Source organism: Thamnophis elegans, chromosome 5, assembly GCF_009769535.1.
Source record: "Thamnophis elegans isolate rThaEle1 chromosome 5, rThaEle1.pri, whole genome shotgun sequence".
NCBI lineage: Eukaryota > Metazoa > Chordata > Lepidosauria > Squamata > Colubridae > Thamnophis > Thamnophis elegans.
Window position 1 is genome coordinate 15,706,463 of NC_045545.1, and position 16,016 is coordinate 15,722,478.

Here is a 16,016-nt window from a genome sequence, read left to right on the forward strand (position 1 = left end):
TGGAACATAAAATGCTTAGAAACAATTGGCATTAGCAAAAATATTACATCCTTTACTGAAAAGGCGATGAAACAATGGAGAACTGAGTTGGCAGTAGGGAATGAGATCTACGGAATGGTTAATATCAAGCGAGGAATTTTCCAGGGTGATTCACTTTCACCTCTTCTCTTCATCATCACAATGATCCCACTATCAGTAATCTTAAAAAAAATGAAATTAGGCTACCAAACAGCCAAAGAAGCTGAAAAAAATTCGCATTTACTATATATGGATGATTTGAAACTCTATGGAAAGTCAGAAATAGAAATCCAATCATTGACAAACACAGTCCGAGTATTCAGCACCGATATTTCAATGCAGTTTGGCATGGAAAAATGCGCCACTGTATCTATAAAAAGGGGCAAAATCACTGCATGTGAGGGAATTGAAATGCCCAATGGCCAATAAATTAAATGCAAAGAAAATGAAGCCTACAAATACTTAGGCATTCTGCAGTTGGATAACATCAAGCATGGAGAAGTAAAAACTATTGTCAGGCAAGAGTACACCAACAGAGTTAGGAAAAATTTGAAATCTAAATTGAATGGTGGAAATACAATCAAGGCCATAAATACCTGGGCAATACCTGTTATAAGATACACAGCTGGTATAGTTAACTGGACACAAGCTGATTTGGATCTTTTGGACCGAAAAACCAGGAAACTAATGACAATACACTACAGTTTACATCCACGTGGTGATATTGATAGACTATATCTGCCCCAAAAATCAGATGGCAGAGGATTATTACAAGTGAAGCAAACAGTTGAAGAAGAAAAACATGTACTGGCTGATTATTTAAAAGAGAGTCAAGAACATCTATTAATCGAAGTAAAGAACAAAAATCTACTGAAGGCCCAACAGACGAAACAAGAATACAGAAAAGATGTGATAAAATCAAGAATGGAGAGTTGGCAGAACAAAGCACTGCATGGCCAATTTCTGGAAAAAATAAAAGATAAAGTGGACAGTGAACAAACTTGGTTATGGTTAACAATAGGTACATTAAAGAAAGAAACAGAGTCACTAATCCTGGCTGCGCAAGAACAAGCTATCTGCACAAATGCCATTAAGGCCAAAATCGAAAAATCCTCTGATGATGCCAAATGCAGACTTTGCAAAGAAGCTGATGAAACTGTTGATCACATACTCAGCTGCTGTAAAAAAAATCACGCAGACTGATTATAAATTGCAGCACAATTCAGTAGCACAAATGATCCATTGGAATTTGTGCAAAAATTATAATATTAAAACAGCAACAAACTGGTTGCTGTAAAAAGCCTAAAAAAGTGACCGAAAATCAGATGGTCAAGCTCTTGTGGGATTTTCGTATAGAAACGGACAAAATACTGGCGCATAATACACCAGACATCACACTGGTTGAGAAAAATAAGGTTACAATCATAGACATCGCAATAGCAGGTGATACAAGGGTCGGCAAGAAGGAATATGATAAAATCATGAAATACCAGGACTTAAAAATCAAAATTCAACGATTATGGCACAAACCAGCAGTGGTAATTCCAGTGGTAATCGACACACTGGGTGCTATTCCAAAAGCACTGGAATTACATTTAAAACAGTTAAAAATTGACAAAATCACCATCAGTCAAATGCAAAAAGCCGCACTGCTTGGATCTGCATGCATATTACGAAAATACATTACGATGTCCTAGGCCCCTGGGTGGGGTCTGACTAGTAATCAATGCCAAATCCGGCGAAACAACTGGCCGCTGTGATACAATTCTGTTGTTGCTAATAATAATAATAATAATGGAAAAAATAAAGCTAGGTTTCTGACCAGGTGTTCCACTGATAAAGGGCTTCTGTCTGATTACAATTTTATAATTTTCAGCAAGACCTATAAGTAAAAACCATATGCCGCGTGGCTATATGGACAAATTTGTCAAACAATTAAAAAAATTAATTATGTTCTGAGTATAAAAAATGACAAACATACTTGGCTTCCCATCAAGCTGGAAGAACTGTCAATTGTCATTCAACATATCTATAAATTACTTGGATGAGGGTTAGAAAGTAAGGTTACTAAAAATTGGCACAAATATAAGGATGAGTATCCTAAAGGTGCTTTTTCAAAAGGCAACTGGACTTTTGAACTGGACAACGTTTCGCTTCTCATTCAAGGAGCTTCTTCAGCTTTGACTGGATTGTTGGGAATGGAAGGATTTATATTCCTTGCAGACAGATGGTCATTTGCATTTTTTTAGAGAGTCATTGAGGCCACTTGGAGATTGTCATTGGGAAGTTGACGTTGTACTTTCTGCAGAATGTTTTCTGCTCTGTGTCCCTTCACTGTTGAAGACAGGCACAGGCTGTTTGGGATGAGTCTATGTAGTTTGTGTCACGTTCTGAGCATGCGCTAAAATAAAGTTGTTTAAGCGGGAAGTACTCGACAGCCGATTGGCTAGTCGTTTGACAGCTCCAGTATAAAAAGGGAGCTGTCCAAACGAGCAGCGCGCGTTCCTGTCTGAAGCCGGTTCTGAATGTTAGCCTGTACTTGTTAGGGAATAAACTTGTTAGCCTTTATTCCCGTCTCCGCCTCAGTTCTTCTGGCTACCCAAGGGTCCTGGTATACAATAGTTTGCATCTCAAACTGAAGCGCAAATGGTTCCCGTAATTTGCAATTTTTCTGGAAATCCGTTCATACTCCCACTCCATTCAAAGGTGTTCATCCCATAGTGCATAACTAAATGTCTATGGAGATCCTTAGTCATCCAGGTCATAGCTGTCCCAAAGGTACTTTTTCAAGAGGAAGTACTGATATTTCCTTGTCAAGTAATTAAATATATGCAGGCAAACAATCATGCTCAGAGACCACCAAGGACTCAACTCTGAACTACAGATATTCTCTTCTAAATTAACTTTAGGATAATTCAGTATGGATCAGAGAAAAAAGAAGAAGGGAACCTATGAAGTATGAATAGAATAGGAATAGAAATAGAAATAGAAATAGAATAGAGTAGAATTCTTTATTGGCCAAGTGTGATTGGACACACAAGGAATTTGTCTTGGTGCATATGCTCTCAGTGTACATAAAAGAAAAGATACATTCGTCAAGAATCATAAGGTACAACACTTAATGATAGTCATAGGGTACAAATAAGCAATCAAATCGTATTAGGAAACAATCAATATAAATCGTAAGAATATAGGCAACAAAGTTACAGTCATAGAGTCATAAGTGGGAGGAAATGGGTGATAGGAACGATGAAAAGATTAATAGTAATGCAGACTTAGTGAATAGTTTGACAGTGTTGAGGGAATTATTTGTTTAGCAGTATCCCCTCAAGTATTCCCCTCAAAATGCAAAGAAACATCAGTTTGTTCATTATATTTCTGGGTTTATTCATTTTATTTTTATTCATTATATTTTAGGGTATTGTGGGAAAAGCTGGACCATCGGGACTTCCTGGAATTCCTGGACCTCCGGTATAGTATTGTAGAGATATTACGAAGCCAGGTTGCTACTGTAAACAGTGAAAGAGTCTTAAATGCTATTCTTCTTTGTTTTCCATAGGGTCTTCCAGGGAGTATGGGGCAACCTGGATTGAAAGGTGATAAGGTGATCTAAATAATTTCATTATAAAAAAAATTAAAACTTTGAATCTTATCTATAGGAACTTTTTCTGACTTTTTTTTTCAGTAAGGTCATCTGAATTTTATTTGCCAGAAGCTGCTCATGTGTGATTCCGACTGGCCACATCTAATATTTTAGTGATTAAAATTATTTATTTTATTAGCTGCTTTAACTATTAGAGACACTGAAGTTTTATATAGACACATAGACAGATACAGGCATAAATGTAGGCAAAGAGAGAGAGAGGGAAATATATATAGAGAGAGAGACTGCGAGAGAGAGAGCAGGACAATATATTAGTCTCTAAAATAATAGCAAGCATGTTATTTCTGTGTTCATTAAACATTATAAGATGTGTTATTTATAACTCATATTTTTGAATGTACTGTACTATAATAATACCTTGATAAAATTATATCATATAATGCCATTGTAGGGTGAACAAGGCATTACAGGAGAGCAAGGAGAGGTGGGGTATCCAGGAGACAAGGTAAATTCAAAAGAGCTTCATTTTATAAAATGTATATAAACTTTACAATATGTACTGCAATGTCCATTGTTTCAGTCTCATCAAGTTATTGATTCATGAGTGCTATCACAATCTATATTGTGTGTGTAACCTTCAATTGGGTGCAATTAGAAAGTATAGGGCAACAATTATTGAAACAAGGTCATATGGGCTAACTTACAGAATGCTGGGACCATGACCTATGACATTTAGAAAGGTTTTAGCCACTTGAGTGCCTCCAGTGTCTTCTAACTTTCTTTCACAGAAACCTGAAGATTGTATGGTGCAAGAGAAGAAAGGAGGGCCATAATTCTATTTGCGCTTTCCATTTCTCTCTGGCCCCAGCATCCAATCAACTTAGAACTGAGGAGAAATTTCCTGACAGTCAAAACAATTTATCGGTGGAACAACTTGCCTCCAGAAGTTGTGAATGCTGCAACACTGGACGTTTTTAAGAAGATGTTAGATAACCATTTGTCTGAAGTGGTGTAGGGTTTCCTGCCTAAGCAGGGAGTTGGACTAGAAGACCTTTAAGGTCCCTTCCAACTCTGTTATTCTATTCTATTCTATTCTCAGCTGGCGGCAAGGGCTGAATAAGTGGCAATTGGCTGCTTTGGAACCAAAGCTGACATTGCCAATTGCTTAATATCAGTGAGTAGCAAAGGAAAGACTAGAGAATTACTCAAATTCATGTTGAAGCATCTTGATACTTACAGGCAGCTTTCTGAAACAGATTGTCCATATCACTAAAATTCTTTTTTTTTCTTTTTATTTTTTTTATTGAAATTTTTTAGAAAAAAAAAACTTTTGCAAATATTTACCTCCCCTCCTACCCTCCCCACCCGAACCTCCCCCCCCCAACCTTCCTCCCCACGACTTCCCAGAACAAATACAGGGTATAAATCTTTAACAAAGATGTTCTAAAATAAACTTAAAGAAAGTTAGTATCATCTTTCATTTGAGCTTTAACTCCTCTTTGCTAGGCTAACTCTAAACAGATTATATCATTCCTTGTTTCCTCAGTCATAAACTATCTGGAATTTCTTAGTCCTGTATTTATTTTGAATATAGTCAATCCATCTTCTCCACTCCAGTTTATATCTCTCATTTGAGTGGTCCTTGAGATATGCTGATGTTTTAGCCATCTCTGCTGGGTTTGTTACTTTTAATGTCCATTCTTGAATAGTACGCAAATCTTCCTTCTTCCAGTATTGCACCACCTTACTGCCGTTATTAAATACAAAATCAAGTTAGTCTCTATAACAGTACAATTAGTAGTTATACCTAACAAGAATAACTGAGGGGTAAAAATATGGAACACTTCACGAATTTGCATGTCATCCTTGCGCAGAGGCCATGCTAATTTTCTCTGTATCGTTCCAATTTTAGTATATGTGCTGCCGAAACGAGCACCATATCACTAAAATTCTTGACCCACAGAGATTTTAAAGGTGATAGGCATCAAGAAGAAGAACATGAAATCTCTTGGATCTTCCACTTTTAACATTCTGATTACTGTTAAGTAATTAATTAATGATTACATCATCCAGGAATCTCGGTCTTTTTGGCCTGGTTGGGACATTTGGAATTTTTATTGGCATTTCTTGCAAAAATGCTGCTGAATGAAGGAAATGCCCATCCGCAAGTAGCTGCTATAGGGACAGAGCCAGTTACAAATAGTACCAGTTTATTAGAAGTAAAACTCTCTTGCATAATACCTCCTGTCATATGCTTACCTTGTTCCTTTTCTGATAAAATGGGTATATTTAGAAACAGTACACTTTGGCATAATCTAAAATCTCTACCTCCTCGGTTCTCCTGCAGGTTGACTGATAGGAAACAAATACATAATGAGGGAGAGAGAAATCATGCACCACAATCCAGCTTATAATGTAATACTGCTATTTATTACTCCGACCAGTGGTGGGCTGCAGGCGGTATGCAGGCGTACCAGAGCCTGCCCGGAACACCAAGTACCGTTCCGGTACGGTGCTCCAGAGGGCCCACCCACCCACCCGAGCTCCTTACCTGTTCTTTAAAGCCCTGTGCGCTTCTGAGCAGGTTCTTGGCACGTACAGCGTCTGCGCAATGCTCCGCTGAGCAGCTGGAGTGTTGTGGAGGCTTGCAGAAGTGTCGCTGGCAGCTATGATGCATGCGTGCTGCACGCGTCCATGTGGGCAACACCGGGCCCGGAACGGGATTGGGAACCCACCACTGACTCCGACCTACAGTATATATGTTCCTTTAACAGAATAGAGTTAGGTAAGAGCAGAAGGAAAGCTAAAAGCATTTTTCTTTGCTTTAAAATGTTTGCATTAAAATAGCTTGGTCCTATCAAGGGATCTTTAAAAAAGGAAATACCAACATCTTATTTTATTTATATTTCATAAAGATTTGTAACAGTAAGTATCTATGAAAAAACCAAAGCAATTGTTATATTTTCCTGTACTGTGACTTTCAAATGACAGGACAGAATAAAAATATTCTTTAGAAAGAATGATAGCATCATCTTCCTTCTGTTTTTAATAGCAGAGTGCAATTATTTATGTTATTTTAATTTTAGCAACTCCTGACTCTTTTCTTTTCTCAAAGGGTGCTGTTGGTTTGCCAGGGCTTCCAGGAAATCGAGGAAAACCAGGACCCTCGGTATGTGTTAATGCCTGCCTTGGATTTAAATATTTAATTGGAATCACTTTATTGGCACATTGGTAATCAAGAATATATAAAATATTGCAAACTGAATCTTACCAGGCATATATTATAAAAGAAATGTAAATAACAACAGACAGCATTAAAGTATGTAAGTTGTTGAACTGAATGTATTTAAAGGTTTTTAAATGTCTTTCTTAATCAGGACTTGTGAAATTCCAATAATATCTGTCATGTTGAATTACATTATATATGTATACATAACTATACACATCTCTTAGAAGGAATGTTGAAAATTTGAAAAACATTTAAAAATCATTTATTCCAACCATAGCAATATAGAAAAGAAGTGGGGAAGAACTCTAGGAAATCATTTTAGTTTTGCAATGAAAACCTTTGTTCCATTTTATGCATTAATCAATTTTGTTACTGTATAAGGTTTCATAAATGGAAAATGATGACAAAACAGGTAGTCCTTAATTAGGATCAGAATTTTGGTCGCCATTAGGCTTTAAACAAAAACCCAAGAAAGACATGCAGAGTTACTTCTAAGCAGTTTCCTTTATTATTCCTATAGACATAATCTTGCCAAATTAATAGCAAACTATTTGCATCGTCATATACTCTGAAAATGTCTAGGTAATAATTGATTTGACCCTCTTCTTCCCATCTAAATTATCGAAACTTCGCTGTCTGTTATTCCTCCCTCCCTCCTGGGAATCTGGACTACACTTCACCATAGCACTGACCAATGCGGTTGTTAAGCAAGTCATAATGACTGGACCTGATTTTATTGATCATTATTACCATGATCATTAAGCAAATTGCTTCAGTCGCTAAGCAAATCATTGCAATCATCAAGTGAATCATGCATTTATGAAGCAAATCTGGCTCCCCCAATTGACTTTGCTTGTCAGAAGCCAGCTGGGAATATCATAAATCATGATCACATAACTGCAAGACGCTGCAATTGTTATAAATGGAAACCGGTTGCCAAGCTCTTGAATGTGGATCACAAGACTGCACGGGTTGCAGTAGTCATAACTTTGAGGACAGATCATAAGATACTTTTTTCTGAAGTCATCATATCTTTGAACCATCATTAAATGAACAGTTATAAGTCAATGTCTGTCTGTATTTTACTTCTGAACTAAACTGTTTATGTATTACTAGAATAAGATACAGTTCTCTTTTATAAGGGTAATCACATATAATATTTAAACATAGATTAATATTTTTTCCATAGCAGAGCCATTTAACAAAATAGGCAACCTTAATATTTCATGATTTAGCTTTTGGTAGCTTTTGGTAATGGATTTTGAAAATGAATTTTTGGTTGATCATGTGACTTCAGGCTGGTATCAGCTCTTATTGCCCACATAATCAGACCTTCTCTGGAGTGTTTTAGTCCAGCAATATGAACTAATTTATTGGTTTCAAATTTAGATTCTGTATATGTACAATCTTAAATTTAATCATGACATGTGTGATAAAAGCATTGGCTTTTTATAATATAATATACTATAATATTATTATTTAAAAATGTATTATTACCAATACTAATACTCTTTGTAATTTTTTTCTTACTAATCCAGCAGTAATTTCCAAAAGGCAAAGAATTTTCTTATTAAATTCAACAAGATTCAAATGCTGGACATAAAAAACACACATTACTATAACATGCAATTTCATTTTCTGTATCTCAAGAAAATCTTGGATTCATAATACAGGTTCTAATTTTAGGGCAAAATGGGAGATCCAGGACCTCAGGGACCATCAGGCCCACCTGGACCAGAGGTAATTGACAAGCTAGAATCTTTCAAACTTCCACTCATATAGTCCTTGTTGAGTGACCAAATTGGGACCTCCAAGTCTTTTGCTAAGGACCTCCAAGTCTTTTGCTAAGGGCTACAGTCACTAAGCAAAACATCACATGACCGCAATGGACATAACAATTTCACTTCCCTTTTGGTTAAACGAGACACCGAGCCAAGGTGGCGCAGTGGTTAAAAGCAGCACTGCAGGCTACTGCTAGATCAGCAGGTCAGCGGTTCAAATCTCACCGGCTCAGGGTTGACTCAGCCTTCCATCCTTCCGAGGTGGGTAAAATGAGGACCCAGATTGTTGGGGGCAATATGCTGACTCTCTGTAAACCGCTTAGAGAGGCCTGAAAGGCCTATGAAGCGGTATATATAAGTCTACTGCTATTACGTGAAACACCATTGATCATAACTTTACAATTTTACTTCTGCCTTCTCTATTAATTCTGCTTGTTGTAAGTGAAACACGCAAATCGTGGACATTTGTTTGCGAGACGCTGCAATGTTTTTAAACATGCCCCAGTTGCATGGGATACAAATGGTGATCATATGGCCATGTAACATTGTAACTGTGACGATTGGTCGCAAAGCTTTTTTTTAACCCTGTCGTAACTTTGAATGTTCATTAAATGAGACAATCAGTAAGTGAGGATTAATCTGTATTAATACCATTAATTGATTAATAAAACATCAATAATAAATAATAAACAAGTAGGTGTACTGTAAGTCTGTGTTGAAAATTTCTTGGGTACTTTGTTTTGAATTCCAGGATGGAATGCAATAATTTTAAATATAAGAAATCAATAGTTCTCATTGATTCCACTTTCTAAATAAATTATTGTTCATATTTATTGAAATTGTGCAAAGTTAATGTGGCTAATACAGTACAGTTTTATTGTTATAAAAGGTAAAGGTAGAATGCATCCAAAAATACACTTTTAAATATAAGATCTAGATTTATTTCATGAACAGTAAATAGAACTAAAGTTGCTTATGTGTAGCAAAAAAATATATCATGGTTCAGAAAGACAAAACTGATTGAATGTGTCTGAATAGGTTTAGAGGGTTTATGTTTCTCAAAGAACAGGCTGATATGTAATGTTATGGATAAATTTTGGAAGAGTTTTTAAGATAATATTGATGGACTGATGTTTGAAGGAAGAAAATGAAATTTCCCCAGTCTGTCTTAGAGTTTATTTAAAAATGCTTTTGAAGCTAAAAATATTTTTAAGCCATTGTATTATTTGTAATTCAGATTAGTTTTGTGAAACCAGCTCTATACTTCTATTATTAGAAATGTTCTGTCTTTAAACTCTCTGGTAATAGTAATTGAAACAAAAATGTTTGTGGGAACTACTCCCTTATCATATAGAAGACATCGTATCTTTAAGTCGTTTTTCTCTTTTAGCGTGGAGGCCCTTCTATTGCACTATACAAACTTCTTGTTTTTTGGGGAAGCTTTTCTCTCCAGAATGCTTTTGGAGTTTAAAAAAAAAACCCAAACCATTAGTTATTATTTTAAACATGAACTTCATTTGATCTGTAAATCATTTTGATTTGTAATTGAGCACAGGATCCCCTCAGGACAATAAACCTTATGGAAGTCTTCTGCCATATGTTTTGCATACAAAAGAACTCTAGAATTATGTAGGGAAGTGATGTTTGATATGAATAAAATAATGAAGTGCAGGTCTCAACATGAGTCATTAGCTAAGTTGTGTCATTTAGTTCCAACTGTGTTGTGTTTTATACTGACAGATTTGGAAGTTCTGATGAAGTGTCGCAAGCTTTGTAATTATTGTGTTGCAATAATATGTGTTAGGTATTTTTTATGTACCAAAAGCATAGCATCTATTATTAGGTTACAGATTGTAGGAACTATTCCATATATCAATATTTATAAAGGTGCTGTGATTTTCATATACTTATATCACATACATTTTAATTACTTGTTGTTTCCAAAGCAGGATTTTATTTCTACATGGTTGCCAGACTGAAATTTTAGTAATCACAAATACCACGGGAATAATGGACTTTATGAAATAAGACGTATTCCCTTAAAAAAGACACATCTGGTGATTGAAAATACCTATCTCCCAGTTGCCTCGTTTTACAATTCTACTTTAGGATTTGGAAAATTTTAAACTTTTTATTTATGTACTAGTAGCAGCAAAATCTCTTGGTAGAGTTTAATGTAATTAGGGGATGTGTTAATGCTAAAATGCTTTGTAAATCATAGAATGATGTCATAATCAATAGCAATAGCAGTTAGACATATACTGCTTCATAGGGCTTTCAGACCTCTCTAAGCGGTTTACAGAGTCAGCATATTGCCCCCAACAATCCGGGTCCTCATTTTACCCACCTCGGAAGGATGGAAGGCTGAGTCAACCCTGAGCCGGTGAGATTTGAACTGCCGAACTAGCAGTCAGCTAAAGTAGAGTGCAGTACTGCACTCTAACCACTGCGCCACCTCGGCTCTAAATCAGGGATTTAAATGCAATATTTGATGTAGCCAGTTATCAGTTAGTGAGAAGTTACTAAAAATGGACCTTGGATGTACGATCCCAAGAAATCTGTAATCACAACGGCCCATGCAGTATTGTCACTCAGACAAGCATCAGGTCAGCATCTGGAGCATTTCAAGATTGATTGGATCTTTTTCTACAGTAAAACAGGTGGATTTTTCCCCCCACTATATACATTGCAGCTAAACAAAAGGGAAAGAATAGAAAACTAAGGCCTCCGTTTTCCCTTAAGTTTTTGAATAAAATGGTAATTGCATTTCTTTGTTTCTTTATTTGGTGCTAGGGTTTTCCAGGAGATATTGGTGTGCCAGGTCCAAATGGTCCAGAAGGCCCAAAGGTAAGAATATGTGAAACTTTTATAATTTCTTTGTAATTAAATGCAGCTAGTAAAATTGTAGGAGAAACCATGTTTTGCTGATTTTGAAATCTTTTTGCCACTTGCTTCAAAAGAGTTGAGAAATCAACTTTAAAGAAGTTGCAAAATTGCTGACCTTTATGTAATATGGGAAAAGGCAGCAGATGGATCTTGTTAGATCACTATTATCTAAGTCAATTACTTCCAAATGTGTAGGAGTACACAACTACCCATCAAGTTGCTATGCTACCCAGCTATGAAGCTATGATATACGTTATATCCCAGCACACTTGAGAGAGTGCTAAGTTTGAAAAGGCTGTATTAAAATATCCCTGGAAAGATGGCTTATAATGTTCAATAAAACCAGTTGCTAATATTTTTTTTTGCTATTTTTCTACAAACCCATTGTACAGATACATGAGAATATATCTTATGAATTATAGACCCTTCAGTACTATTCCAGCTATACATTTAATAGACAATTTGCTATTGCCTCTGGATATGATGCATATTTTTCCCAACTAAATATTCAATATTAGGTTTAGGTTTTTAGGTTTATTAGATTTATATGCCGCCCTTCTCCCAAGGACTCAGGGCGGCGTACAACATTAAAAGAAACACATAATACAAAAGTTAAAAAAAAAATTAAATAGAATATCCCAAACCCAATTAAAATTGACAATGACATTTTTTTTAAAAAAAATTCGAATTAAAATTAACAGTGATCAATAATTTATTTTGTTTTGTTCAGACCAGGCTTGCTTGCTGGAAAGCCAACTTTTTAGGGCGCGTCGGAAGGACCGGAGGTTGGGGATTATACAAAGCTCCGGGGGCAGCTCATTCCAGAGGGAAGGTGCTCCCACAGAGAATGCTCTCCCCCTGGGAGTCACTAGCCGACACTGTCTGGCCAATGGCACCCTGAGGAGGCCAACTCTGTGGGATCGCACTGGATGATGGGAGGCTACCGGTGGCAGTAGGTGGTCTCGCAGGTACCCTGGGCCTAAGCCATGGAGCGCTTTAAAGGTCATAATTAGTACCTTGAATTGCACCCGGAAGACAACCAGCAACCAGTGGAGGCCACCTAAAAGGGATGTAACATGGGAGCACCTGGGTGCCCCCATGATAACCCACGCAGCCTCATTCTGGACCAGTTGAAGCTTCCGGGTGCTCTTCAAGGGCAGCCCCATGTAGAGAGCGTTACAGTAGTCCAGGCGAGAAAGTACGGCATGAGTGACTGTGCACAGAGCATCCCGATCAATGAAGGGGCGCAACTGACATACCAGGCGAACCTGGTAAAAGGCCCCCCTGGTCACGGCGGTCAGGTGTTCTTCTAAACTAAGCCGCGTATCCAGGAGGACACCCAGATTGCGGGCCCTCTCTGAGGGAGCTAGATTTTCTCCCCCTATCATCAAAGATGGAACAAGATGCACAAATCGGGATGACGGAAACCACAGCCACTCTGTCTTGGAGGGATTGAGCTTGAGCCTGTTCCTCCCCATCCAGATCCGCACAGCCTCCAGGCATCGGGACATCACGTTGAGGGCATCGTTTGGGTGGTTTGGGGTGGAGATGAAAAGTTGGGTATCATCAGCATATTGATGATACCGTACCCCAAAACCACGGATGATCTCACCCAGTGGTTTCATATATAAGTTGAACAGGAGGGGTGAGAGAACTGACCCCTGGAGCACCCCACAAGTGACACACCTCAGGGTCGATCCCTGCCCTCCAGTCAACACAAACTGCGACCGATCCGACAAGTAGGAAGAGAACCACCGTAAAACGGTGCCCCCTACTCCCAACCCCTCGAGTTGTCGCAGTAGGATACTGCGCAGTAGGTCAATGGCAGTAGGTCACAGTAGGTCGATGGTATTGAAAGCTGAGAGGTTTAATAGGACCAGGACAGAGGAGCAGCACCTGTCCCAGGCCTGCCAGAGATCATCGACCAACGCGACCAATGCCATCTCCGTGCTGTATCCGGGCCTGAAACCCGACTGAAACAGATCCAGGTAGACAGCCTCATCCAGGGACTGGGGAAGCTGATGTGCTACCGCATTCTCAACAACCTTCGCTACAAAGCGAAGGTTGGAGACCGGACGATAGTTGGCTAAAGAAGCTGGGTCCAGCTTCTTCCCAAATCCTGCTATGCTGGTTGATTGTTAATCAAAGATCATAGTCAGAATGCTGATTATTTAGCTGGAAGCTGAACAATTTTTTTGATGCAAGGATGAGTCCTTTCCATGTAACATTTTGACTTGCATAAATGGAGGATATGTTCTTTAATTAGAGAAAATTGGTGGCTTACATTTGAGATGAACATTACCTAAATGGAAAGCTTTTACAGAGTCCATTATCAGATGATCCCAGGCCTATGTGAAACTGGAATTGTTCATCTTTAGTACTCCCAGATGTCACGTACTGATTGAGGTTTTGTGGAATTCTTTTTTCTTGGAAGACTGTCTTGCTAAACTCTTCTTTTCCTCATTCTTCTCCCTTGAAATTTATATATAAATATAGCTTCCAGGAAAGCATGACAAAGCCTTTTATATTAACACTAATGTAAAATGTTGGCTCTTGGCAATGAGACAATTTCATAATGACATTTTCTTTCCATCACTGTCTTCCCAATTCACCTTGTAAAAACATGTGGGAAACTGTTTGGCTCTTTTTTTCTCAATCCTCTAATGTACTATAATTTATTTAATTTTTAAAAGATTATTTGGGCTGTATCTGTTCCCCACCCCCACCCCCCCCGGTTGTGCTTTTAGGTAATATCTCTTGATTTCTGCATCACAAGAACAACATCATAATGAAGCAGCTTACAGATTTTGTATCAAACATTGTGGTATTAAGGTTACATATCTTAACAGTTAGATTACTGTAATTCGTTTAAAGCATGTCATTAGCACCATTGTGTTTGGTAACTTTGTTGCAGATTGTTTCTACATAGGACAATGGTAGGTGGGTCCCATTCAAACTCTTTTCAGTGTTGGAGGTCTGGGAATCTGGGTACTCATAGATCTGCTATAGATTGGGATTAAGCATGTGAGTCCACAGATAGCTTTCTCTACTGGTTCTCTACATCAGGGGACCAGTTAGGTGCAGTGGGTAAAGGCATCATTTTAGAAACCAGGAAAATCTAGAACAGTGAAGAGGGGCTCTGGTCACTGTTACAGGTTTACGCATCGTATAGGTGATCTGGGAAATTGCTACAAGATTTCCTCTCTCCTGTTTGTAGCTAAAATCGAGGGAGTCATCCATCTCCTGGGTGGGGCAGATGAAACAAAAAGGCTGTGCAAATAATTTAGTTGGTACTCTATAGTCAAATCTATCGTGTATGCATTCTGAATTACTTGTTTATACTACATCTATCGAATTGATGGATATCTATTGTAGAATACTCCTAAAGGGCCAGCAACAGCCTATGCTGCGCCCTGATTAAAATCTATTACCACCGTTTGAAGGAATAGCATTAGCAATTAGATTTATATTCTGCTTCACAGTGCTTTACAGCCTCTCTAAGTGGTTTACAGAGTCAGCCTATTGCCCCCAACAATCTGGATCCTCATTTTACCAAGCTCAGAAGAATGGAAGGCTGAATCAACCTTGAGCCTGGTGAGATTTGAATTGCCAAATTGGAGGCAGCCAGCAATCAGCAGAAGTAGCCTGCACTCTTAACTACTGCATCACCGTGGCTCAGTGAAAGAAGGGAAAATGGGGGATAAACGAAAAGCAATGCTAGTTCCATTTTGGCATAAAGGCAGCTGGATAACCTTGAGCCAGCTATTTTCTCTTATCCCAAGAGGTGTTTTTTTTAAAGTTCAGTGTGATCTTTCCCAAGCAGGGCGTTTCATTTTATTCCTATTTTAAAAATATCACAAAAGAAGAAAAGCGACCTATGCAATGATTACAAAGCATTCTCTAAATACTGTAACTGTTGTTTCTTTGTGACCTATGCTAATACCTTTCGCTTCTTTTAAAATGTATTTATGAATTGAGACTGACAGAAGAGTGCTAGAAATAAAATATGTTTGATCTAAAATCTTGTTAAATAATCTTCACTGACATATAGAGCTAGTGACTGAATGGGTACCGGTCAAGAACAGAAGGATGCTTCTAGCTTTGAAATTCCCCATTAACTTGGTAATGGAACCAATAAAGTTTCTAATGTAAATGGACAGAAGAAGTGATTTGATTTTTCCATTTTATAATATCCAAACATTGAGTCAATGCACTCTGGGTTGTATAAAAACTATTTAAATCTCTGCTCGAGCCAAAAGACCCATCCACAGATGAGATGTTATCTGCATTGCTTGGATTATGTTGTAATTTGAGTTTCCTACTCTCTTTCATCTCTGCTATGTGGTGAACATTTAATTTAATGTAATTCAGTTCATACCACTACTGTCACAGAGATATACTTCCATTCCGGGAAGGCTAGATCTTATGAGAAAATACGAACTATTGAATATCATGGTGTTTTACTTTTGAGTCAACATCAGATATGGTATTCTACCAG

The 16,016-nt window shown here is 37.7% G+C and overlaps 1 protein-coding gene and 1 non-coding gene across 2 annotated transcripts in view; one reads left to right on the forward strand and one right to left on the reverse strand.

Moving 5' to 3' along the window:
• The window catches only part of COL24A1 (collagen type XXIV alpha 1 chain), a 136,012-nt gene that overhangs the window by 43,630 nt on the left and 76,366 nt on the right, over nucleotides 1-16,016 (forward strand). Inside the window, exons 14-19 of the mRNA XM_032217720.1 lie at nucleotides 3,436-3,489; nucleotides 3,578-3,622; nucleotides 4,074-4,127; nucleotides 6,738-6,791; nucleotides 8,538-8,591; nucleotides 11,426-11,479. Coding sequence (XP_032073611.1) covers nucleotides 3,436-3,489; nucleotides 3,578-3,622; nucleotides 4,074-4,127; nucleotides 6,738-6,791; nucleotides 8,538-8,591; nucleotides 11,426-11,479 — 315 coding nt within the window. The remainder of the gene's footprint in view (nucleotides 1-3,435; nucleotides 3,490-3,577; nucleotides 3,623-4,073; nucleotides 4,128-6,737; nucleotides 6,792-8,537; nucleotides 8,592-11,425; nucleotides 11,480-16,016) is intronic.
• LOC116509817 lies at nucleotides 5,452-5,558 on the reverse strand. The gene has a single exon (XR_004255541.1). It is a non-coding gene; the product is annotated as a U6 spliceosomal RNA (small nuclear RNA).